Source organism: Medicago sativa, chromosome 1 (assembly GCF_051527215.1).
Source record: "Medicago sativa cultivar Bolivia chromosome 1, Bolivia_mono, whole genome shotgun sequence".
In the NCBI taxonomy this organism is placed as follows: Eukaryota; Viridiplantae; Streptophyta; class Magnoliopsida; order Fabales; family Fabaceae; genus Medicago; species Medicago sativa.
Window position 1 is genome coordinate 34,596,854 of NC_140749.1, and position 26,717 is coordinate 34,623,570.

The 26,717-nt window shown below is 37.1% G+C and overlaps 1 protein-coding gene and 1 long non-coding RNA gene across 4 annotated transcripts; one reads left to right on the forward strand and one right to left on the reverse strand.

Moving 5' to 3' along the window:
• Positions 1 to 4,154: 4,154 nt before the first annotated feature.
• LOC146954554 (uncharacterized) lies at positions 4,155 to 11,956 on the reverse strand. Of its 3 annotated transcripts, XR_015014029.1 has the most exons (5): positions 11,762 to 11,951; positions 11,522 to 11,592; positions 10,143 to 10,206; positions 5,768 to 5,838; positions 4,155 to 4,451 (listed from the first exon to the last, which is right to left on the reverse strand). It is a non-coding gene; the product is annotated as an uncharacterized LOC146954554 (long non-coding RNA). The 3 variants fall into 3 exon arrangements; XR_015014032.1 differs by lacking the exons at positions 10,143 to 10,206; positions 11,522 to 11,592; positions 11,762 to 11,951 and adding an exon at positions 6,008 to 6,327; XR_015014027.1 differs by lacking the exons at positions 4,155 to 4,451; positions 5,768 to 5,838 and having other exon boundaries at positions 9,910 to 10,206; positions 11,762 to 11,956.
• A 6,991-nt stretch (positions 11,957 to 18,947) lies between these two features.
• LOC146954555 (uncharacterized) lies at positions 18,948 to 20,586 on the forward strand. Its single transcript, XM_085717105.1, has one exon. The coding sequence runs from the start codon at positions 19,042 to 19,044 to the stop codon at positions 20,584 to 20,586; it is 1,545 nt and encodes a 514-aa protein (XP_085573231.1). The 5' UTR covers positions 18,948 to 19,041.
• Positions 20,587 to 26,717: the final 6,131 nt, after the last annotated feature.

Below are 26,717 nucleotides of genomic sequence, written 5' to 3' on the forward strand. Positions count from 1 at the left end.
AAACCAATTTCAATTAGGGGTGGCAAAATGAATAGTTTGGATGAATAATTTTTTTTCCTCCATAATCCATTACAATCCACTTATTTATTTTTTTTATTATAAAATAATCCATTATCCACTAAATTTCTATACAAACATAGCTCAGTTGCATGGACAATGCATTATTATATGCAGGGTCAAAGTTCGAACTCCAAACATCCCAATTATTCACCTTAAAAAATGAATTTTATCCACTAAGTTACTTCAAAAAAAAATATTATACTTTAAAAAAAAATCAAATAATTGACAATAAAAGTTAAAAATAAATAAATAGAAAATATTAGACTAACCAAATCTGGCTAAACTAGAAAATCATCCATGTTATTAGTCGGTATAGGAAATCAAGAAAATTTTAAATAACTAGAAAATAAGAGGCATAAAAAATGCATCAAGTTAAAATTTTCTTAGTTTACAAAACCGAACAATAACTAATGATTTCAATATGTATGAAATCAAGTGGTCTACATTGTAGTTTTATAGGTAGATATTCCTATGTGTTGTTTAAATACTTCTGGGACTCCAAAACAACAGAAATGGTATACACGCCTTTTCCTTACTAAGATGTGCAAATCTTCTCCCTTACTAAGATGCAGCAAAAGCAGGTATAGAAGAAGATTTGGGGAGAGAACAGAGAATGAGACTTAACAAAGTGAACTATTGAAAAAATGATTATTTATGATAATGGGTCTAAGTTTTAGATTTGAATCCTTTCCAAATGTCATCAATTTTTGTGCTAGTTCATACAGGACTTTGCTATTATTTCAATTGAACCCTCCATTGGTGGACGGTAGGATCGGTTTCTCCGGATTAATTGTTCTTTTGGTCGGATACGAGTACCCAAAAAAATAGATATATAGTGAGTGTGTGAGACAAAAATTTGTCCCTGAATAATTGAATAACAAAGTTTTTTTTTTTTTTTTTTGTCATGTGTTCCAACTTCTTGTTTTATTCTGTCTGTTGAATATTTTTGAAATCAAATATCGTACATGTATTACTTTTTGTCTTCATTATTTACAAATCAAATACAATCAATCGATGTGTATAAATGAACCAAAAAAAGTTAGTGCCACTGATTCGAGTTTTGATTTATTTGGTTGTTCTTTGGCTGCTGCAAAAGTTGCACACCTAGCATTCAATAATGATCAAAGACCTAGTAGAAATGGAGAAACCACCACTACTCCTCCTATGGATGATGATCCTGTTGAAGAGGCTACAAAGATAATGGGCAACAACATCAGAGGCTGCAACTCTCCTGAGTTTTTCGTCTCTTTCTTCACTTCACAATTAGACTACAACATCAGAGGCTGCAACACCCTCGTATGAGTTTCACCTTCTTATTGAAATGTACACTTGAAAAGGGATCTGGTTAACCTCTGTCCTATTTTTATCATAATATTATTTGTTATTTTCTTATTCCCACAACTTAAACCAGTATTAGAAAAATACTTGTCATCAAATTGATTGGGGAAAAAGGACAAAGAATAATAAATTAAAATTGCAAGGAAAAAGTAATCCACCCAAAAGTCAAGGACACAAGACACAAGAAGCATCTAAGACAAATGAAATATGACTTCACTAAAGTAGAGCTTCAAAGTTCAAACACACATATCCAGGAAATTAACATAAGGGCAAATGAATAAAAAAACCTTGAAATGTGATTGGTCCAAAGCAATTGAAATACATGTTGGGCTATGTCGGGTTATATTGGAGAGCCGGGGACCGGGTTCTTCTAAAGTGTTTAACTCGTCTCAGAGTAAGAGAACAAAGTGATAAATATTAACTATGTATGAATAAATTCACTGTTGATATTATATGCATGTGTATAATAAATCACGATTCGTGACTTTAATTTATATAATGTTTGTTAACAATTTAATACCACAACCAATTTGCTTAATTTTTATGATTTATTAAACGGCGTCTAATATTTAAAGACAAAGATAGTGTAACATTTTTTGTGCAACCTGCTCCATTTAAATCATGTCATTTCTTTTAAACAAAGTAAAAAATTATATTAGATAAATGCCTTTACTGTAATTGGATTAGAAATATATTACATCATCCGTGACTAACTATCTCTTTACAATCAATTATTTGTTCCTAAATAGGTCTTTTACAAAATTTCATATGGATTAATTTATTTATAAACTAAATGAATCTTGTCTCTTAAGAAAAATTGTTGAAGAAATAATTATATAGATGGATAAATATTTTAAACTAACGAAAAGTTATCTTCAATTTAAGGATATTTTGCTAACAAAACGAAAAATTACACATAATAAGACCTTATGATTTTGGAACATTTTTTTTTTAATTCAACATTCACTCTTTTATTTGATAAACTCAAAAATGAGTTAGCACTATTCATGAAGATATTACATTATGCACATAGTTTTTTTTTTTTTTTGTAAAGATTTAATTTGGTTTTGATATATTTTGTCATTGTGAGATGACGACGTTGAAGGCGATTCTACGTGACCAAAAAATCAAGACATTAAAAAATGTATCCACATAGAATCTCCAACAATGTCACCCAACATTGACAAATTATATACTAATGGAACTCATGGGACAACTCAAGTATAAAACATGGGTCACCAAATGTTTATAAAGTATGGCACACACCTTTATTTTATAGGTACATGTTTGTCTATGTTGTTTACAAACTTTCGATGTGAGACTTCTTAACTACCGTAATGGAATACTTACATACCTCTTCCTTCCTCTTTAATCGCTCCGAATAACAAATCATAACTACTGCAGACATATGACATTAACGTCGGCCAAGATTAAAAGAAATGTTCAAGATGATAGATACAGATAACAACTTTTGAAGAACTTAAAGTTGTTGCTAATCTTAAGGAGTGTAAAATTTATGATTTAATGCAAGCGGTAAGTATAAGGTGGATGATTTGCAAATGGAATGGAAAGTTAAGATGTGCAAATGGAATGGAATGGAAATTTATGATTTAAAATTTATCATAGATTCACAACAATAAGTTAATGTGTTCTATTTAACAGGCTAACTCAAATCTCTAACATATCACTATACCTTGAAATTGTAGGCTGATGTAGATAACAGTGGGACAATTGATTATGGTGAGTTCATTGCGGCAACATTGCATCTTAACAAGATTGAAAGAGAAGATCATCTATTTGCAGCCTTTTCTTACTTTGATAAAGATGGAAGTGGCTATATTACTCAAGAAGAACTTCAACAAGCTTGCGATGAGTTTGGCATTAAAGATGTTCGCTTAGAAGAGATAATCAAAGAAATCGATGAAGATAAGGTAAGTGGTCTTAATTGTTTGACTTTGTTATCCTTTTTAGCTACCTTGTCTTCAATATCTGTAGTTTACAACACTATTACTGACACATAGACACCATAGTTATTTGAGAAAGTGGAAGTGATTGAACCTAACCACATGTATCGGTGTTGTGTGACTTGTTCTGTGTCAGACAATGACATTTGTCGGATGCCGACCACACTTTCAAATTGAAGTGTTAGTGCTATATAGTTCAACAGAGTTGTATTTACGTTTCTAATTTATACAAATATTTTCTCCTTACATCTAAGGCCTTGATGAATAGAAATTCATTGTGGTTGACAGTGGTTCCGATATTCATTCAAATATATGCTTTGAGCTAAAATATTGAACACCTTATACTCAAAATCTGATGCTTTCTTAATTACATACATGAGAAAATATTGTCCTTTGTCCTCATCACTATAAGAGGACTTGTACTCTTTTCTTTTACATAGTGGAACTTTGCTCGTGATCGCCCATATTGAGGAGTTTTCCACGTAAATCTTGTGTGTTATTTCTCTTGTTATTTTACTTCTCTTTAATTCCCAATTGCATCGATCCTGTGCTTCCGCATTGCGCTGATATCCCTAACAGTAAATGATTCACAATTTGGGAAATTAAAGTCAAGAGAAATAAAGATCTCCAAGTATCAGAACACATATTGGAATCATTTACTTTAATTTTTTCATGATGATGTGTCTCTAAGTCTTAGATTTGTGTCACGACCCAAAATTCACAATCGTGACCGGCGCACGAACTAGAACATCCTAGTCCGGCAAGCCTATTGATGACACTTGACAACTATAATTTACAATTTATAAATTGATATCCACTGAAATTTCGACAGAGTATCCTCTGTATTTTGAACATTCGCCAAGATTTTAATTCTGTTTATGAACCTGTATTCTCATCCAGAGTTTCAAATGACATATTTACATCTTTGTACATCTCAGAATAAAACATTCCTAAACTCCAAATAGCTGCAGATACTCGATTCAACATATACATAAACAAAAGAGACATTCATCAAGGAAACCTACCACCAAGAGTGACACAGATGAACTTCAAATCTACTAGCAGCTTCCTACTTGGCTGCTTGGAAATCTGAAAAAAAAATAGAAAATGAAAGAGTAAGTCACAAGGACTTAGTGAGAGACAACAACCACCACCAACTAGAAGGGAAACACACAAGGGCACGATTATTTACTTTTCTCATACCAAATTGTAATTTACAAAGTTACTAACCATATAAAAATGTAATAAACTTTCAATCAAGTGTACCATGAAAATTTGAAAATCTTTGTGAGTTTATCAAACTAAATAAGACTATATCAAAATTCCAATGTCGTAGAGAAGTGAACCCAAATCCACAACTTTAAAGAAAATATATAAATCGCGTATAATGAAAAAGAAATCGAAATAATCAAATCCAAATAGAATATAAAATCAAATTCCATTTAATAATACCAAAATAATAAACTTTAAAGAAAGTATAAAAATCCAACTTTCGTGAAAATAATCAAATGGGTGAATCGAGAACTAGCTCCATCTCGTTGATAGCCCTCTCCTCCTAATGGTGGCCTTTCCATAGGGGCGGCTCCATCTAACGGATAGCTCTTTTCTCTCGACTCAAAACAAAAATGTTTTAAAGTATAGTAAACTCAATTTAGTGAAAATAATCAAAATGGGTGAATCGAGAACTAGCTCCATCTCGTTGATAGCCCTCTCCTCCTAATGGTGGCCTTTCCATAGGGGCGGCTCCATCTAACGGATAGCTCTTTTTTCTCGACTCAAAACAAACGTAAAACATTTTCAGTTAGGGAGTTTACCACGCATTGATAGCCCTCTCCTCCTAATGGTGGCCTTTCCATAGGGGTGGCTCCATCTAATGGGGTAATTCTACCTAATTGAAATCACATACTAGGTGCACCTAGGTTGTCATCATTATAACCGTAATTTCAAAACACCATTCTTAAAACATAATGCCAAAACCATATTTCACAACATAACGAAACTTATTTCAAGATATGTATCATCAAAACTCAACCGAAAATCTACTACTTATAATCATAAGTAAATCCAAATTCAAATCCAATTCAAAATCCAAATCGAAATGGATCGCATATTAATATAAAAAATCCCAAGAACATATATCTCAAAACCATATTTCCTCATTTCTCAAAACTCATGCAATAGTATAGGCAACCAAACCTCAATTTCAAATCTTTTTCTTAATAAGTCATAGGTAAATCCAAATAGAGTACAATTAAATTTGATGACTTTGAAATTATATAACAATGACGAGAAAAATGTTCAAAGGGTGTGTTCTCGAATTTGATAAATACTTTAACATATTAAATCAACAAAATATCGATAATAACAATAATTAAAATAAGTGATAATGATCGTTATCAACTCACAGTTATAACGAATCAACTAGTGTGTTCTCCTACCATCCCTGGAGAAGCATTCGAAGCGTCCAGCGTCATATCTGAGCATCAATAATATTTCCTCATTAATTAGAAACCCATTCTACGACTTTAGTAACCATAGATAACCATAAAATTCCTCTAACACATACTCTTATCTTAAAAATTAATTTCTTACTCACTAATCATACCTAAATATGCACTAATTGAAATGTAAGTTGATAAATATACCTCAAAGAGTCTCAATGAGCAACTCTGACAATATGGGTACTCTCCTCCTACTTCAAAGCACAAACCCTAACCCCCCAAAATTCTACCAATAGAGCTTGAATATGAAGTTGCTTTACTTAGATGATCAATTATTCTTAAGGATGATTGATTTGGTGATGAAAATCGTTGATTTTGGAAAGGAAGGAGAAAAAAAATGGAAGAAGATGAATGAGGGACAGAGAGCTAACGAGAGTTAAGAGGAGAAAGGAATGGGAAAGTTAGGTGTTATGTTTTTTTTTTCTCCCACGTGTGGGTCTAGTACATTCTACATATATCTATTTTTATTAATACTTCTCAAACTTAATTTAATTTTTTTTTCCAATTACTAAAACGGTGTGTTTCATTCTTCCCCCCTTAAGAAAATTCGTCCTCGAATTTTTTTTTATCACATACATACTACTAACCTTGATTTTCAAATAAATGTGGGTACTTTTACGCATTACTTCTTCGGGTTCCCAAGTGATTTCTTCGCCGGACGGTCTTTTCCAAAGAACCTTCACCGAAACAATATCTTTTGAGCGTAAACGTCTCACTTCCTTATCTACTATAGAGGCACTTCTTGTCTAACTGCACATCTTCATAATACCCACATGAGAAAGGTATAAAGGTACTTCTAAAGCATAGATATATGAAAGACACGACAAACACTTGAGAGATCCGGTGGAAGTACCCCACTATAAGCTACAATCTTAAACGTCCCAGAGAACTTTGATCTTATCTTGTCGTTCTACTACATCGCAAACTCCTTTCAATAATGATGCTTGTAAAAATAAATGTTCTCCAACTGTGAATAGAAAGGAAGCACCTCTTGTCGACCTAAGTCCTTTGCCTGCTCTAAGTTATTACTTAACTATCTTTGATCAATTTAACCTTTGAAATAACATCTTAAATCAATTTCTTCAAGCTTCTAACCAGCCTATATAATAATTACACTGCCTACAATACAAAGCCTCCATGGTAACATCTGAGCACTAGATTGGTAACTATTGTTATATCCAAATTCCATCTTAGATAAATATCAATCCTAAATTCCTCAAAATTCAAGAACAAAGTACGAAGAATATCCTCTAGGATGTGTATAACTTTCACTAATTAAGAATCATTCTTAGGATGAAGGTTCTACTGAGAGTCAAACGGGCTTCCAATTCAAATTTGAAAGACTTCCAAAACAGAGCAGTAAACTAAGTCTTGCTCACAAAACGTCATCAAAATCAACTAAGAATTTTATAAATTTACTTTTTATCACATTACCTATCATATTCACCAAGTTCGACCTTTAACCTTAAGCCTTTTTGACATCCTCCACTAAGGTGGAACTAATTTGAAAGTGGATAATAATGTTTTTGAATGGTCAAACTTAATTTTAATTCCATTTTCCTCGGTTCTTGAAATCCTTTAACTATAAGCCTCTTCATTTATGCTATCTAGACTGTTCATGAATTTCTTATTCAAAGTTTCTACAACAACAATAGCCTTTCTGGGGGAGATTTAAGATCGCGTAATCACAATCTGAGCTTCGTCCAATTTCTTTCTCCTAAAATGTAAATCACGTTGCCGAAAAGTATACTTAAGACTAATATGGTCGGGTATAACTCTCACAAGTCTCTCTATATAGGAAATACCTCCAAATCTTATGAGCTAAAATCATTGTTGCTGCATTCTAATCATATGTAGGATAGTGTGGGTTGTGTCTTTCTTTACTCTTAGAATAACTAAGAATGTCATCAGTGAACAATATCACAAATTGATCCAAGAACAGTTTAAAACCCAATTCATCAAAACCATAAAAGATGTTGGAGTATTAGTAAACCCAAAAGGAATAACCAAAATTTCATAATGGTCGCAGCATGCGTAAAGAGTTGTCACTGGCATAAGATCCCTCTTAATTTTCAACTGGTGGCACCTAGACAGCAAATCAATCTAGGAAAAACTCAGAGGTCCTTGCAGTCGGTCAAACAACTCGTCAATGCAGAGTAAATGACATTTATTTCTAACTATCACTCTATTCACTTGTTTGTAAACTACACATAATCACATGTATCTATCTTTCTTCCTTACAAACAATATCAGGGTTCCCTACGGAAAAAAAAATAATATTTGAGCGAATAAATCTCTTACTGAGAAAATCATGTAGCTTCTCCCTTAACACCTAAAGTTTTGCTAACTATTTGATCAAAAAGTATGGATGTCATTGAGTGTTGGGAACCAAGTCTATAAAAAACTTAATTTTCTTATCATGAGAGAATCTAGAAAATTCTTCAGGAAAAATATTAGGAACTCACACTCTTGAACAATTATTGTTCTTCATTACTCACTTATATATCCATAATCGAAACCAATTATCCTTGACCACCTATTTTCATTACCTTGTTAGCTCCTAAACCTGAGGTTAAATAATATGGTACCTAACCAGGTTTTTCCTTAAAAGGATAAAAGTGATTACCCAATATCTCAACTTTCACTACCTAGTACTAGGCTAAGGTGGCTCACTGGACAGACAACCGATTCATACTCAAATCCTATCAAAAATCTATGCTAAAGCTATCGGTGTTCATACAAGACTAGCTAATGGATGTGTCGTAACTGCCAAGAACGATCCCCTTTTTTTTTTTGACCTACTTGACCATATTAAAACAATACTTTACCATCTTTAAAACAATTTTCAGATTCAAATCAACCAATGTAGAACCAAAATTACTCTAAGGAAAAGTTGATTATCTACATGCCCCATAATCGAATCTACGAAGGTTTGTCCACTACAACCATCCCTTACTTCCACTTCACTTTCACCTTCCTGATTTGATGAAACCACCAGGTTTCTTACTTTCTTATCTTCTTTTTCACCAAACAAACTAACAAAATTTAAATGATATTTATGTATTCTTGTGTCTGTGACTGTGAGTTAACTAAAGGTTGTATATCTCCTACAAATGCCCCTATGCCCAACGTGTATGGATTACCCGTAACAATAAGGTTATTCTTCATTCTTTTATAAGCTCCTCCGTATATTGGTTTAGTGTCATAAACAATTTTCAGTTTATGCCGGGTTTACATTGTTCCCTCTCGTACTTTAAAAACAATATATATGTGAACTCCCTATTCCTTATATTTGAGCATCCTAATGCCCTTCATAACCTCTCGACATCGTCAATGACTTGCAGCGGATCCTCACACACCAAGCTTAGAAAAGGTAATGGTTTAAGTCCATGTGGGTGGATTTGTCGGCTGCTTCTCAACCAACTTCTTACAACTGTCATGATGTATTTGTCTTAGATTAACCTATTGCTTTCCAACAGCAACCCCCAAACAAGTTGTTGTAATACCTATAGCAATCTTCGCCTTCCTATTGACACTTCAACACTAGCTACTCCTATAACTAAGCCACGTTCGTCGACATGAACGCAAATTCTCCATCATTTGATTTACGTCGACCATGAGTATGTCCCAAAAGACGACCTCTTTAACTAAGGTTTTAAGGTTGGGCAATAAACCCATAAGGAATTAATTTCCCTTCTAGTGGAGATCTTGGTAATGGGTGACACCCTCACTAAATGAAGGAAAATTGACCGAATATATAACAAGATGAGAAAAGAGTGAGACCGATCAAAGACCAAAAGAAATCACAGGATTGGACAACAAGTGACACTACCATAGAATGCTAATAGATTTTTGCAAGTAAATGGTGCCGCGGTTCACGATTTACACGCAAAAATCCATTTTCATTCTACGTCTGCAGCTATTAGGACCTACAACCGGAGCTCTGATACCAACTTTGTCATGACCCAAAATTCACAATCGTGACCGGCGCACGAACTAGAACATCCTAGTCCGGAAAGCCTATTGATGACACTTGACAACTATAATTTACAATTTATAAATTGATATCCACTGAAATTTCGACAGAGTATCCTCTGTATTTTGAACATTCGCCAAGATTTTAATTCTGTTTATGAACCTGTATTCTCATCCAGAGTTTCAAATGACATATTTACATCTTTGTACATCTCAGAATAAAACATTCCTAAACTCCAAATAGCTGCAGATACTCGATTCAACATATACATAAACAAAAGAGACATTCATCAAGGAAACCTACCACCAAGAGTGACACAGATGAACTTCAAATCTACTAGCAGCTTCCTACTTGGCTGCTTGGAAATCTGAAAAAAAAATAGAAAATGAAAGAGTAAGTCACAAGGACTTAGTGAGAGACAACAACCACCACCAACTAGAAGGGAAACACACAAGGGCACGATTATTTACTTTTCTCATACCAAATTGTAATTTACAAAGTTACTAACCATATAAAAATGTAATAAACTTTCAATCAAGTGTACCATGAAAATTTGAAAATCTTTGTGAGTTTATCAAACTAAATAAGACTATATCAAAATTCCAATGTCGTAGAGAAGTGAACCCAAATCCACAACTTTAAAGAAAATATATAAATCGCGTATAATGAAAAAGAAATCGAAATAATCAAATCCAAATAGAATATAAAATCAAATTCCATTTAATAATACCAAAATAATAAACTTTAAAGAAAGTATAAAAATCCAACTTTCGTGAAAATAATCAAATGGGTGAATCGAGAACTAGCTCCATCTCGTTGATAGCCCTCTCCTCCTAATGGTGGCCTTTCCATAGGGGCGGCTCCATCTAACGGATAGCTCTTTTCTCTCGACTCAAAACAAAAATGTTTTAAAGTATAGTAAACTCAATTTAGTGAAAATAATCAAAATGGGTGAATCGAGAACTAGCTCCATCTCGTTGATAGCCCTCTCCTCCTAATGGTGGCCTTTCCATAGGGGCGGCTCCATCTAACGGATAGCTCTTTTTTCTCGACTCAAAACAAATGTAAAACATTTTCAGTTAGGGAGTTTACCACGCATTGATAGCCCTCTCCTCCTAATGGTGGCCTTTCCATAGGGGTGGCTCCATCTAATGGGGTAATTCTACCTAATTGAAATCACATACTAGGTGCACCTAGGTTGTCATCATTATAACCGTAATTTCAAAACACCATTCTTAAAACATAATGCCAAAACCATATTTCACAACATAACGAAACTTATTTCAAGATATGTATCATCAAAACTCAACCGAAAATCTACTACTTATAATCATAAGTAAATCCAAATTCAAATCCAATTCAAAATCCAAATCGAAATGGATCGCATATTAATATCAAAAATCCCAAGAACATATATCTCAAAACCATATTTCCTCATTTCTCAAAACTCATGCAATAGTATAGGCAACCAAACCTCAATTTCAAATCTTTTTCTTAATAAGTCATAGGTAAATCCAAATAGAGTACAATTAAATTTGATGACTTTGAAATTATATAACAATGACGAGAAAAATGTTCAAAGGGTGTGTTCTCGATTTGATAAATACTTTAACATATTAAATCAACAAAATATCGATAATAACAATAATTAAAATAAGTGATAATGATCGTTATCAACTCACAGTTATAACGAATCAACTAGTGTGTTCTCCTACCATCCCTGGAGAAGCATTCGAAGCGTCCAGCGTCATATCTGAGCATCAATAATATTTCCTCATTAATTAGAAACCCATTCTACGACTTTAGTAACCATAGATAACCATAAAATTCCTCTAACACATACTCTTATCTTAAAAATTAATTTCTAACTCACTAATCATACCTAAATATGCACTAATTGAAATGTAAGTTGATAAATATACCTCAAAGAGTCTCAATGAGCAACTCTGACAATATGGGTACTCTCCTCCTACTTCAAAGCACAAACCCTAACCCCCCAAAATTCTACCAATAGAGCTTGAATATGAAGTTGCTTTACTTAGATGATCAATTATTCTTAAGGATGATTGATTTGGTGATGAAAATGGTTGATTTTGGAAAGGAAGGTGAAAAAAAATGGAAGAAGATGAATGAGGGACAGAGAGCTAACGAGAGTTAAGAGGAGAAAGGAATGGGAAAGTTAGGTGTTATGTTTTTTTTTTCTCCCACGTGTGGGTCTAGTACATTCTACATATATCTATTTTTATTAATACTTCTCAAACTTAATTTAATTTTTTTTTTCCAATTACTAAAACGGTGTGTTTCATTCTTCCCCCCTTAAGAAAATTCGTCCTCGATTTTTTTTTTTAGCACATACATACTACTAACCTTGATTTTCAAATAATTGTGGGTACTTTTACGCATTACTTCTTCGGGTTCCCAAGTGATTTCTTCGCCGGACGGTCTTTTCCAAAGAACCTTCACCGAAACAATATCTTTTGAGCGTAAACGTCTCACTTCCTTATCTACTATAGAGGCACTTCTTGTCTAACTGCACATCTTCATAATACCCACATGAGAAAGGTATAAAGGTACTTCTAAAGCATAGATATATGAAAGACACGACAAACACTTGAGAGATCCGGTGGAAGTACCCCACTATAAGCTACAATCTTAAACGTCCCAGAGAACTTTGATCTTATCTTGTCGTTCTACTACACCGCAAACTCCTTTCAATAATGATGCTTGTAAAAATAAATGTTCTCCAACTGTGAATAGAAAGGAAGCACCTCTTGTCGACCTAAGTCCTTTGCCTGCTCTAAGTTATTACTTAACTATCTTTGATCAATTTAACCTTTGAAATAACATCTTAAATCAATTTCTTCAAGCTTCTAACCAGCCTATATAATAATTACACTGCCTACAATACAAAGCCTCCATGGTAACATCTAAGCACTAGATTGGTAACTATTGTTATATCCAAATTCCATCTTAGATAAATATCAATCCTAAATTCCTCAAAATTCAAGAACAAAGTACGAAGAATATCCTCTAGGATGTGTATAACTTTCACTAATTAAGAATCATTCTTAGGATGAAGGTTCTACTGAGAGTCAAACAGGCTTCCAATTCAAATTTGAAAGACTTCCAAAACAGAGCAGTAAACTAAGTCTTGCTCACAAAACGTCATCAAAATCAACTAAGAATTTTATAAATTTACTTTTTATCACATTACCTATCATATTCACCAAGTTCGACCTTTAACCTTAAGCCTTTTTGACATCCTCCACTAAGGTGGAACTAATTTGAAAGTGGATAATAATGTTTTTGAATGGTCAAACTTAATTTTAATTCCATTTTCCTCGGTTCTTGAAATCCTTTAACTATAAGCCTCTTCATTTATGCTATCTAGACTGTTCATGAATTTCTTATTCAAAGTTTCTACAACAACAATAGCCTTTCTGGGGGAGATTTAAGATCGCGTAATCACAATCTGAGCTTCGTCCAATTTCTTTCTCCTAAAATGTAAATCACGTTGCCGAAAAGTATACTTAAGACTAATATGGTCGGGTATAACTCTCACAAGTCTCTCTATATAGGTAATACCTCCAAATCTTATGAGCTAAAATCATTGTTGCTGCATTCTAATCATATGTAGGATAGTGTGGGTTGTGTCTTTCTTTACTCTTAGAATAACTAAGAATGTCATCAGTGAACAATATCACAAATTGATCCAAGAACAGTTTAAAACCCAATTCATCAAAACCATAAAAGATGTTGGAGTATTAGTAAACCCAAAAGGAATAACCAAAATTTCATAATGGTCGCAGCATGCGTAAAGAGTTGTCACTGGCATAAGATCCCTCTTAATTTTCAACTGGTGGCACCTAGACAGCAAATCAATCTAGGAAAAACTCATAGGTCCTTGCAGTCGGTCAAACAACTCGTCAATGCAGAGTAAATGACATTTATTTCTAACTATCACTCTATTCACTTGTTTGTAAACTACACATAATCACATGTATCTATCTTTCTTCCTTACAAACAATATCAGGGTTCCCTACGGGAAAAAAAAATATTTGAGCGAATAAATCTCTTACTGAGAAAATCATGTAGCTTCTCCCTTAACACCTAAAGTTTTGCTAACTATTTGATCAAAAAGTATGGATGTCATTGAGTGTTGGGAACCAAGTCTATAAAAAACTTAATTTTCTTATCATGAGAGAATCTAGAAAATTCTTCAGGAAAAATATTAGGAACTCACACTCTTGAACAATTATTGTTCTTCATTACTCACTTATATATCCATAATCGAAACCAATTATCCTTGACCACCTCTTTTCATTACCTTGTTAGCTCCTAAACCTGAGGTTAAATAATATGGTACCTAACCAGGTTTTTCCTTAAAAGGATAAAAGTGATTACCCAATATCTCAACTTTCACTACCTAGTACTAGGCTAAGGTGGCTCACTGGACAGACAACCGATTCATACTCAAATCCTATCAAAAATCTATGCTAAAGCTATCGGTGTTCATACAAGACTAGCTAATGGATGTGTCGTAACTGCCAAGAACGATCCCCTTTTTTTTTTGACCTACTTGACCATATTAAAACAATACTTTACCATCTTTAAAACAATTTTCAGATTCAAATCAACCAATGTAGAACCAAAATTACTCTAAGGAAAAGTTGATTATCTACATGCCCCATAATCGAATCTACGAAGGTTTGTCCACTACAACCATCCCTTACTTCCACTTCACTTTCACCTTCCTGATTTGATGAAACCACCAGGTTTCTTACTTTCTGTTATACCCTAATTTTGGACCTAAAAATACTAGTCCAATTCTTCTTTTCTTGCATTACAAGCTATTTGAACTATCTCTGATCAGTTGCATCTTTCTCTGCATTTTATTTCAATTTTATTTGCAAAATTCACATGCAGGGGCATTTTAGTCATTTCCTATGTCAAGTGTCTCTCAGTCTTTCAAAATTTTGTTTGAAGTCCTTTCAAGTAGTGTGAATAAGTCTCTGTATCATTCTATGTCAAAATCCATTTTTAAAATTGCATTTGAAGCCATTTTGAGTCAATTTTGCCCCTAGGGGCATTTTGGTCATTTCAAGTGTCAAGTCACTGTTTAAATCCTAAAAATTGTCTCTGAGTCTTTTAATTTAGCTTGTATAAGCCTTTGTTTCATTTCTCTGTTAAAAATCCATTTTAAGTTTGCATCTGAGTCATTTTCAGTCGTTTTAGCCCCAGGGGCATTTTGGTCATTTCACACGAAATTTCGGCAAAGAGAGGTTACTTTAAAGTACCTCATTTAGGCCATTGGTTCGTTTTAGTCCGTTTTGTCAATTTTAATTGTTTCACTTTACGTTATTTTCCAATTACCAATTTTAATTCATTTTATTTTATTTTTTAGTCCTAAATTCCTAAAAATTGCACTTTAGTCCCTTTTCACCTTTTTATTTCTTTTAAGAATTTAGGTTTTAGTCCTTCTAAGTCAAACTTCCATTTTAGGTCAATTGCAATGAAGTCCTTTTGTCCAGTTTATTTTTAGTCCTTTTTTAGTTATTTGCAGATTGGTCCATGAATTTTCAACAATTGCAGAAAAGCCCTCAAGTCCTAAATTCAGCAGAGGCCGAATTAGTTACAAGTCCAGACAGGTGGCAAGCACACATTGGCTATCATGAACACATGTCACCTATATAAAGGCCCAATCATCACAGTCCCAAAGAGAACGAAACAACTCAGCAAAGTTCAGTGCCACATCACAAACAGATTTCACATTCTCTCTCTATTCAGTTACGATCCAAAATCAGGATCAATCAAGAACACAGAAGAACAATCACAAACCCTAAGTTCTCAAAGCCAAAATTCAACACAATTCCGATGAATTGGTGAGAGTTCTCAGAGATTCGAAGCTGAATCATCATCACTGAACTCAAACCACTGCAATTCAAGCACAAGTTCGAAGAACTTATACGATCACAGTGGAGAAGAAGAGGAATTGAAGAAGGATTCAAATCAGAGAAGAAGAAGAGGAAATTTACCGGTACATTTTTCAGTTCGTAGCAACAAATCACCTACCAGAAACTCAAAGAAGATTCACGAAGATTTTCTTCGTCTTCTCATTCGAATCTCCAGGTAAAACCTCAAAACCTTCTCGTTTTTCATGTCAAATCATCATCGAAGGCTTGTAAGCATAAATAAACGGTGAATCGAAGCAAAAACTTCGAAAAGATTCAAGAAAGAATTGAAACCGAAACCCTAAAATGTAAATTCTTCAAGATTCACCGTTTATTTCATGAATCCAAGTTTATAATCATCATCAGCGAAGAAAATAGGTTAGATAGGGGTTTAGTTTCAAGAAGATTAGAAAAAGTTTGAAAACCCTAGAAACCGTAAGTTCAAAGTCCGATCTACTTCGTTTTCATCATAATTTCATAAAAATAACCGTGGATCCGTAAACAGGGGAGGAAGACGAACGTTTCTGTGTAAAAAGTTTGAAAAAGTAGCATCAGGTCGTCGGAGAAGATGAAGATTCCGATGAATCTTCATCTTCCTCCGCCGTTCTCCGCCGTCCTCCCCAGTTTCCGGCTAGGTTAGGGTTTTAGAGAGAGAAGAGAGAAGAACGAGTGAAGAGAGAGAATGAGAAGTGTGAAATGAATTAGACCGGTCACCTGGCCTTTATATAAGCCTTTGAACCGGTCTGGTTCAGCTGGTTCGCTCCCCTGACCGTTGGATCTAGGGTTGATCCATCTGGATCAATCCAACGGTCCCTGAACTCCCTGAGGATCCAGGATCCGTTCATCCCTTGGGCTTGGGTTTGGGCTTAGTTCCCTGCGTGTTCCCTTGTTTTTTTTTGCTATTCTTGCCACTGTTTCTTGCTATTTGCACACCTTTATGCTCAAAAAATTTGCTAAAAATTCCAAGTATTTTTTCATGTGTTTTTGACTAGTTTCTTGATCTTCTTGTGATGTTATTATGTGTTGAATTTGGATAAAAAAATATGTAGCATTTTTTTTTTCAATAGTTTATTACATTTGTTAAATCTTGTGAAAATTTTACATGTTCTTGTGATCAAAACTCTTTAAAAAATTCCAAAGAAATTCATGAGTGTTTTTTGACAATTATGTGACCTTCTAGTGTTGATTTTACATAAAAAAATTGGTGAGCATGGTGTGGTTAATTTTCCCAATGCTTTGTGACATTTTATGCTAAAAAATAAATGAAAATTCATTTGATTTCAATCCAAATTGCTTGATGAATGTTGGTGACCTATACCTTTTGATTCCATAGGATTTAGCTACTGTTTGTGTTTGATATTAGTGCATGAGTATGAATTTTGATTAGTTACTTAGCTTGCAAGTTAGTTGAATAGTTAAATAATGCAAGTATGTTCAAAGTTTGTTTTAAAATGCCAAGAAAATCGTGTAGCCTTAATTTCCCTTCCAAGACTTTATTATAAACCTTTTAAAATGTAATTGGAATGTGAGAATTATAGGTCACTTGGTTCTTGCATTTTATGAATAAATTTTAGCTATATTTGCACTCTTTTGCCTTTATTTTCTATCCTTTATGTCCTAGTACTTCTCTTGCTTTATTTCCTTTGATATTGCTCTATGCTACTAACCTTTCCATTTCATGTTTCATATTCATCATAAGCATTCCCACTTCATCTTCTTCTTCATCTAATTTCTTGCATTTTAAGTTACAATTTCATGCCAAGTTTAAAATGTAAATACTTAGAGGTTTTGTAATATTTTACCTTCATGCAATTTTAATTTCTTGGCAAAGAGGCCATAGAATGTATTTAGGGTATGATGTAAAGGACAATGGACTCTAATGATGTACATCGACACAAGCACTGACACATGCACACACATCACTATATAGCTAGAATATGCATGTTTAGATGTATGTTTAGGATTGTATGTTTAGATGTATGCCTAGGGTTTATACTTAGAAAAAACCAATTTTCCAAACAAATGTGAACAACTTCACTCAAATCTTTTCCAAATAAACCTTGGGATCCAATATCCCATTGTATTTTCTTTTCCATTTTCTTAATCAAACTTCAATGAAAAATAATCAAACTTTGACTTCTTTTGCAATTCACTAATCCAACCTCACTATTTCCTAATCTCATGCCCTTGAGGCCCCTTTCTATTCTTCAAAATCCATTTTCAAACTTAAAATCAACCAACAAAAACAAAAACATTTTTGAGAGAGAACTACGGTGGATTTGATCCCTTAAACGGGTACGTAGGCAAGGAACAAAATTCCTTCAATTCAACTAAAATAAAAATCCAAAAACATTCTTCTCCCTCCAATTCTTCACTTAGAAAATTCTTAGGTCTAATATCATCTTTCAAAATAGCATTTAAAAATAAAGCGCGCGCGTAGAAATTAAAGACGGTTCCTATAGGTTACTATAGTCGTTATGGGTGCCTAACACCTTCCCGTAGCGAAAACAACTCCCGGACCTCGATTCTCAAGGGTTTTGCTTACTTTTTCCCTTCCCAAGAAAAAATAAGATATCACCGGTTTAAAAGGTTCAAACGTAATCAATGTTTGACACCCGAAAACCAAGATAAAACAGCTGGCGACTTCACTGGGGAGATTCGAGAGTTACGCCTAGTTTTTATTTCCACGTTTGCGCTTGTATTTTTACTTGCTTCTTTTACTTGCTTTCCTATGTGAATAAATGTTTAATTTCTTGCAAACGTGTGGGGTGAGAATATCAAAAGTCCTGCACCCGGGCTGAGTGAACTTAGGATTTAGGAGGGATATAATTGACAATTCATTCCGGGGGTTGCCTCGTGTTTTGGATTATGCGATCAATCCCACATAGCTGAGGCATTTTGGGGGTGATGTTGTCGGCGCGAGTTGTCGCGTTTAGGCACTTTGCCTCTAATTGTTCTATGACGCTATGAACCGTAGATAACCAAACCCATCCATGGCCATTTTCTAGGATGTAGTGCGGAGGCTAAACCGGGTGTTGTCTCGAGTTTTAGTCGTCACGCGATACTACACTCAAGTTAGACCTTCCACGTATAATCATGGAGCGAGTGTTGACTCGTGACACCATGAGATACGCCGGAGCGGTTGCAACTTGGGAACCTTTTTAGAACCCGGTTACTATTATCCTAAAGCCCTAGTTTCACCGGACACCGTGTCCACCCATGACTCCTCGACTTTGAACTTCAAACCCACCATGTTTTCTCCGAACTTGAACATAATCATGCATTCATGCATACATGCATACATGCATAAACTTTTGTCATGCATTGTTATCGAAGGGCTTAGACAAGTTGAATTTGTAAACATTGTAGGGATGAAGATGACTAAATCCTACAAGTTCAAGGAAGTGGATTTGGCTAGTTTGAGGGATTTGGCACTCAAGATTGAGGATCCGACTGGTTTCCGACGCCGTTACGGGGCTTTACTTCCTATTCTCCATACTAATGTGGATGAGAAGCTTGTGCACACTCTAGTGCAATTCTATGATCCGGGGTATCGGTGCTTTACTTTCCCAGACTTTCAGTTGGTGCCTACTCTAGAGGCTTATTCTTCCTTGATGGGTTTATCTATTGCTAAGGGGGTACCTTTCTCAGGACCTGAAAATCCTCTTCCTCCATTGGTTATTGCTAAAGATCTCTATCTCAAGACCACCGATGTCTCCAAGAATCTTGTCACTAAGGCACACATCCGAGGGTTCACTTCAGAGTATCTTCTTGGGAAGGCCAACCTCAATACCACTTGTCAGGACACTCTCGAGGCTATTCTTGCACTTCTCATCTATGGGCTTATTCTCTTTCCGAATCTTGATGGCTTCGTGGACATGAATGCTATTATGATCTTCCACTCCAAGAATCCGGTTCCTACTTTGCTAGCTGACACATACCATGCTATCCACGATCGTTCCGCCAAAGGTCGTGGATATATTCTTTGTTGTGTGCCTCTCCTCTATAGGTGGTTTATTTCGCACCTTCCGCAGTCTTTCCACGACAATCCGAGGAATTGGTCTATTTCACAGAGGATTATGGCTCTCACTCCTAATGAAGTGGTTTGGCTCACTCCCGCTTCTAGGGTCAAGGAAATCATCTTTGGTGGTGGAAAGTTTCTTAATGTACCTCTTCTTGGTACCCGGGGTGGAATCAACTACAACCCGGAGCTTGCTTTGCGACAATTTGGTTTCCCGATGAAAGATAAACCCATCAATCTTGCTACAACTCCTTACTTCTTTCACTACTCCAATGCTCCCACAGGCATAAGAGAGGATTTCATGGAAGCTTGGACTAAGCTTCGGAAGAAAGAGGTGAAGCATATGGGCGTAAGGTCCGGTATTGCTCATGAGGCCTATACACAGTGGGTGATAAACCAAGCTGAGGAGATTGGTATGCCTTACCCCTCTATGAGATATGTGTCTGCATCTATTCCTACCATGCCTTTGCCTCTACTCCCACCTACCCAGGAGATGTATCAGGAGCATCTAGCTATGGAGAGTCGGGAGAAGCATCAGTGGAGGGCTAGATACTATGAGGCTGAGAACTTGATCATGACTTTGGATGGAAAAGGTGAGCAGCAGACTCATGAGGTCTTGACACTGAAGAAAGAGTTAGCTAAGGCTAGGAGAGAGATCGAAGAGAAAGATAGGTTGCTTATGAGGGACTCCAAGAGGGCTAGGAGTGCCCGTGACTTCTACGCACGATACTGCAGCTATGAGTCCGAGGACGACGCTTCCACTTCCTATGCTTGAGGATTTCCATTTCCTGTTGTTATTTCCTTTTGTTTATGTTAAAATTGTCTTGTAAAACTACATGTTGTTGTTTGTTTCCCGTTTACGTTAATGTTTACGAGTTCATAATTTGTCTAAAACCCTTCGATAACCTAAAAAGAGTCTTTTTGCATATACATCAACACATTTCATGCATCATATGCATTCATCGACCACAAAAAACTTCTCTCGTGCTCATTGCCTCCTGGTTTTGTCCGCCGCAGTCTGAAAGGTGGCTCGTGTTCGCAAAGTCTACCAACCAGATAGAATTCATCAGACAAGATTTCACAAGAGAAGGATAATGGCTAACTTTGAAAAAGAGAATGCTCAGCTCCGTGCCGAATTGGCTGCTATGAAAGAAGACTTGGCTAAGGCTCATGACGCTATGTCCGCTATGATGGCTGCACAGGAACAACCAGCCACTTCTGTTCCAGTTACTGCTGAGGTGATTCCCTCTATCCCACTATCTACTGTGGCTACTGATGCTCGTTTTGTTATGCCCAACGGCCGTCCTTATGGTCTCTCAGCTTACTATTCTCCTAATACTGCTGCTGGTGTCTCTGGTTTTGCTGGTCAAGGACAGATTCCTGTGTCTACTGCTATGCCTCAAGTAACTACTGTTGTTACCGACCCTATTGTACACACTGTGCAACAGGTGATTGATGTTGACACTCCGCGTGGACAAGATCCCGCAATGGAAGCTATGAAGAGACAGTTAAGGGAGTTGGCTGGAGAACTCCGTGAGGTCAAGGCTAGCCGAGGAAACAATGGTGCTCCTACTAAAGCTCGTGATCTATGCTTGGTATCCCGATTTGAGGTTCCTAAGAAATTCAAAGAGCCAGAATTTGACAAGTACAATGGGACTTCTTGCCCACATAACCATGTTATCCGGTATGTCAGAAAGATGGCTAACTATGCCGACAATGACGCACTGATGATCCACTGCTTCCAGAGTAGCTTGACAGATGATGCAACAGATTGGTACACTAGTCTGAGCAAAGATAACATCCATACCTTTGAGGAACTCGCTGCTGCTTTCGAAGGTCAATATGAGTTCAACACCCGTCTGAGGCCAAACAGGGACTCTCTTAAAGCCCTATCTCAGAAATCAGATGAGACCTTCCGCGAATACGCTCAGAGGTGGAGAGGGGCAGCTGCCCGTGTTTCTCCTCGACTTGATGAGGAAGAATTAACGCAGACGTTCCTGAAGACTCTGAAGAAGGAATATAAGGAGAGAATGATAGTCTCTGCCCCAAATAACTTCTCTGATATGGTTACAATGGGAACTCGCCTAGAAGAGGCTGTCCGAGATGGTATTATTGTCCTTGAGAAGGGTGAATCTTCAAACAGTGCACCAAAGAAGTATGGTAATGGTCACCACAAGAGGAAAGAATCTGACGTAGGGATGGTGTCTGGTAACCCATCTGCAGCTGCCACACAATTACCTCTGCCTTATCACTACATGCAATACGCTCAACACCCTTTCTTCCCACCATTTTATCAGCAATATCCTCTACCACCGGGTCAACCACCAATGCCCGTCAATGCCATCCCTCAGCAAGTGCAACAACAGCCTCCTGCTCAACAGCAACGGCAGCAACAACAGGGTCCCCGACCCAAACCTTCTTTTCCAACAATACCAATGCTTTATGGTGAGCTGCTCCCAACTCTACTTGCTAAGGGACACTGCGTCACTAGACCAGGCAGGCCTCCGCCTAATCCATTGCCTCCCAGGTTCCGTCAGGACCTAACATGTGAATTCCATCAGGGTGCTCAAGGCCATGATGTTGAAGGTTGTTTTGCTCTGAAATATATTGTGAAAGATCTGATAGAAAAAGGACGGTTGACTTTTGAGAATAGCGTTCCTCATGTCCTTGACAACCCGCTTCCAAACCATGCTGCTGTCAATATGATTGAGGCCTTTGAAAGGGTTCCCGTTCCTCAAAAGGATCCCATGTTGGATGTCCGCAATGTCGTTACTCCATTGGTGCCATTACATGTCAAACTTTGCCAGGCTTCTCTGTTCAAACATGATCATGATTCTTGTTCAGAATGTCTACAGAATCCTATGGGCTGTTGTGTTGTGCAAAATGATATCCAGAGCCTGATGGATGACAAGTACTTGATTGCCAGTGATGTATGTGTGATTGTGCCAGTGTTCCATAACTCTCCTGTTGAAAGTGTATCTCAGGTAAAGAATGTTGAGCCTTTGGTGATCAGGCTACCTGGTCCGGTATCTTATACCTCTACCAAAGCAATTCCCTACAAATACAATGCAACCATGATTGGGAACGGAGTAGAGGTGCCTCTCGTATCCCCAGCTACAGTTGATAATGTTGCCAGTGAAGTTACAGCTCTGAGAAGTGGGAAAGTCCGTCCACCCTTGTTTCAGAAGAAAGTGGTGACACCTATTGCCACAATAACTCCACCAGTTGCCCCTCCTGTTGACAAGAACACCGGCCCAGCAGGACAATCCATTGAAGAGTCCAATCTGGACGAAATCCTGAGGCTTATCAAGAAAAGTGACTATAAGATTGTTGACCAGCTGCTACAAACTCCTTCAAAGATATCCATCCTGTCTCTGCTCATGAGCTCTGAGGCTCATAGGAAAGTGTTAATGAAGATACTCGAGCAAGCTTATGTTGACCACGAGGTCTCTGTGGATCAGTTTGATGGGATAGTGAGTAATATTACTGCCTGCAACAACTTGGGGTTCGGTGACGATGAGCTCCCCGAAGCAGGGAAACGCCACAACTTGGCTCTACATATTTCAGTACATTGTGGATCTGACCGGATATCCAACGTATTGGTAGACACTGGATCATCTCTGAATGTAATGCCCGAATCCACGCTAAGGCAATTGAGCCATCATGGAATTTCTCTGAGGGGTAGCAGTTATCTGGTTAAAGCTTTTGATGGATCCCGCAAGGATGTTCTCGGGGAAGTGGACTTGCCAATTACCGTTGGACCCGAGACATTCCAAATAACCTTCCAAGTCATGGATATCAATGCCTCTTACAGCTGTCTCCTCGGAAGACCATGGATCCACGACGCTGGAGCAGTCACATCCACTTTGCATCAGAAGCTCAAGTTCATGAGAAACGGTAAGGTTGTCACCGTATATGGTGAGGAAGCATATCTGGTTAGCCAAGTGTCATCTTTCTCTTGTGTTGAAGCAGGGTCCGCAGAAGGGACGTCATTCCAAGGCTTGACTGTCGAGGGTGCAGAGCCCCGGAGGGCTGGTGCTAGCATGGCTTCACTCAAGGACGCCCAGAAGGCTGTTCAAGCAGGGCAAGCTGCTGGCTGGGGCAAAGTGATTCAGATTCTGGAAAACAAGCGTAAAGAGGGCCTTAGATTCTCCCCGACATCTGCTGTTTCAAAGGGAACCTTCTACAGTGCTGGGTTCATCAATGCTATTACTGAAGATGCTGCTGAAGGAAGCCACGTGCCTGCATTTGTTATACCAGGAGGCACTGTGAGAAATTGGGAAGCCATTGATGTTCCTTTAGTCATGCATGCTTCCATGTAATGTGTTTTGTTGCTCATGTTTCTTGTTTTCAAAATAACAATCCTTTCGCTCTGCCCAAGGCGAAAGTGATATCTTTGTAAGGGCGTGTTTGTTTCGGCATTGCCGTTGTCAATAAAAGTTGTCGTTTTTCTCACGACTCTTTGTTTTTACTTTTTTTTAGTGCCTTTTTTCTTGGAAATAATGGTAATGCCAGAAAAAACCAAAACATTTGTTATTTTCTAATTAATTTCAAAAATCTGCATGAAAAACTTTTTCTAAAATCATCCCAATCATATTATGCAGATTGAACCATAATAAACCCGTTGAACACAGTGACCCTATGGTTCCTCCAAATTTTGAATTCCCTTTATATGAAGCTGAAGATGAGGATGATAATGATGAAGAGATACCGTATGAGATCACTCGACTGCTTGAGCAAGAAAGAAGAGCCATTCAGCCTCACCAGGAAGAGATTGAACTCATCAACCTGGGTACTGAAGAGAATAAGCGAGAGATCAAGATTGGTGCTGCACTTGAGCCAGAGGTGAAAAAGAAAATCATTCAGCTTCTCCATGATTATCCAGATGTCTTTGCATGGTCCTATGAAGATATGCCGGGTCTAGATCCCAAGATTGTGGAACATCGGATACCGACAAGACCTGAATGTCCTCCTGTCAAACAGAAATTGAGAAGGTCTCGTCCAGACATGGCTCTTAAGATCAAGGCTGAAGTGCAGAAGCAAATTGATGCGGGCTTCCTCATGACAGCTGAATATCCTGAGTGGATTGCCAACATCGTACCAGTACCAAAGAAAGATGGGAAAGTTCGAATGTGCGTGGATTACAGAGATCTGAATAAAGCTAGTCCAAAAGATAACTTCCCATTGCCTCATATTGATGTGCTTGTTGACAGTACTGCTCAATCCAAAGTATTCTCCTTCATGGATGGTTTCTCTGGCTATAACCAGATACGAATGTCACCTGAAGATAGAGAAAAGACGTCCTTCATTACTCCGTGGGGAACATTCTGTTATAAAGTGATGCCATTCGGCTTGATAAATGCTGGTGCTACCTATCAAAGGGGTATGACCACTCTGTTTCATGATATGATTCACAAAGAGATTGAAGTATATGTGGATGATATGATTGTGAAGTCAAGTGATGAAGAGCAACATGTTGTGTATCTGAAAAAGATGTTTGAAAGACTGAGAAAGTACAAGCTGCGGTTGAATCCTAACAAGTGCACATTCGGTGTACGATCCGGAAAGTTGCTAGGCTTCATTGTCAGCCAGAGAGGCATTGAAGTTGATCCTGACAAAGTCCGAGCCATCAGAGAAATGCCGGCCCCTCAAACTGAGAAGCAAGTCAGAGGTTTCCTCGGACGTCTGAATTACATTTCAAGATTCATATCTCACATGACTACTACTTGTGGTCCAATTTTCAAATTGCTCAGAAAGAATCAGCCTGTTGTATGGAATGATGAATGTCAGGAAGCTTTTGATAGCATTAAAGAATACCTGTTGGAACCACCTATCCTTGTCCCACCAGTGGAAGGAAGGCCTTTGATTATGTATCTGTCAGTGTTAGATGATTCAGTGGGATGTGTTCTCGGTCAGCAAGATGAGACTGGTAAGAAAGAGCATGCTATCTACTATCTGAGCAAGAAGTTCACCGACTGTGAGACTCGGTATACGATGCTTGAAAAGACTTGTTGTGCTTTAGCTTGGGCTGCCAAACGCCTGCGTCATTATATGGTGAATCATACCACTTGGTTGATATCCCGAATGGATCCAATCAAGTACATCTTTGAAAAGCCTGCTGTTACTGGAAAGATTGCACGTTGGCAAATGTTGTTGTCTGAATATGATATTGTGTACAAAGCTCAGAAAGCAATCAAAGGAAGCGTCCTTGCTGAGCATCTTGCTTGTCAACCTCTTGATGATTACCAGCCAATTAAGTTTGATTTCCCTGATGAAGAGATTATGTATCTGAAAGCAAAAGACTGTGAAGAACCACTGATCAATGAAGGGCCGGACCCCAACAGCAAATGGGGATTGGTGTTTGATGGTGCTGTTAATGCTTACGGTAAAGGAATTGGAGCTATCATTGTGACTCCGCAGGGGCACCACATTCCTTTCACCGCTCGAATAACCTTTGACTGCACAAACAACATAGCTGAATATGAAGCATGCATCTTGGGCATTGAAGAAGCCCTTGACCTGAGAATCAAACACCTTGACATCTATGGAGATTCTGCACTTGTTATTAATCAGATAAAGGGTGAATGGGAGACTCATCATGAGAAGCTGATCCCGTACCGTGATTATGCAAGACGTCTGTTGACGTACTTTACAAAGGTTGAGCTGCATCATATCCCTCGGGATGAAAACCAGATGGCTGACGCTGTTGCTACTCTGTCTTCCATGTTTCGGGTGAACCATTGGAATGATGTGCCTGTAATCAAAGTGCAGCGTCTTGATAGACCCGCTCACGTGTTTACTATTGAAAATATGCCAGATCAAGCTAATGAAGATGTGAATGACAAAAAGCCTTGGTATTACAACATCAAACAATTCTTGCAGAATCGTGAATATCCACCTGGTGCT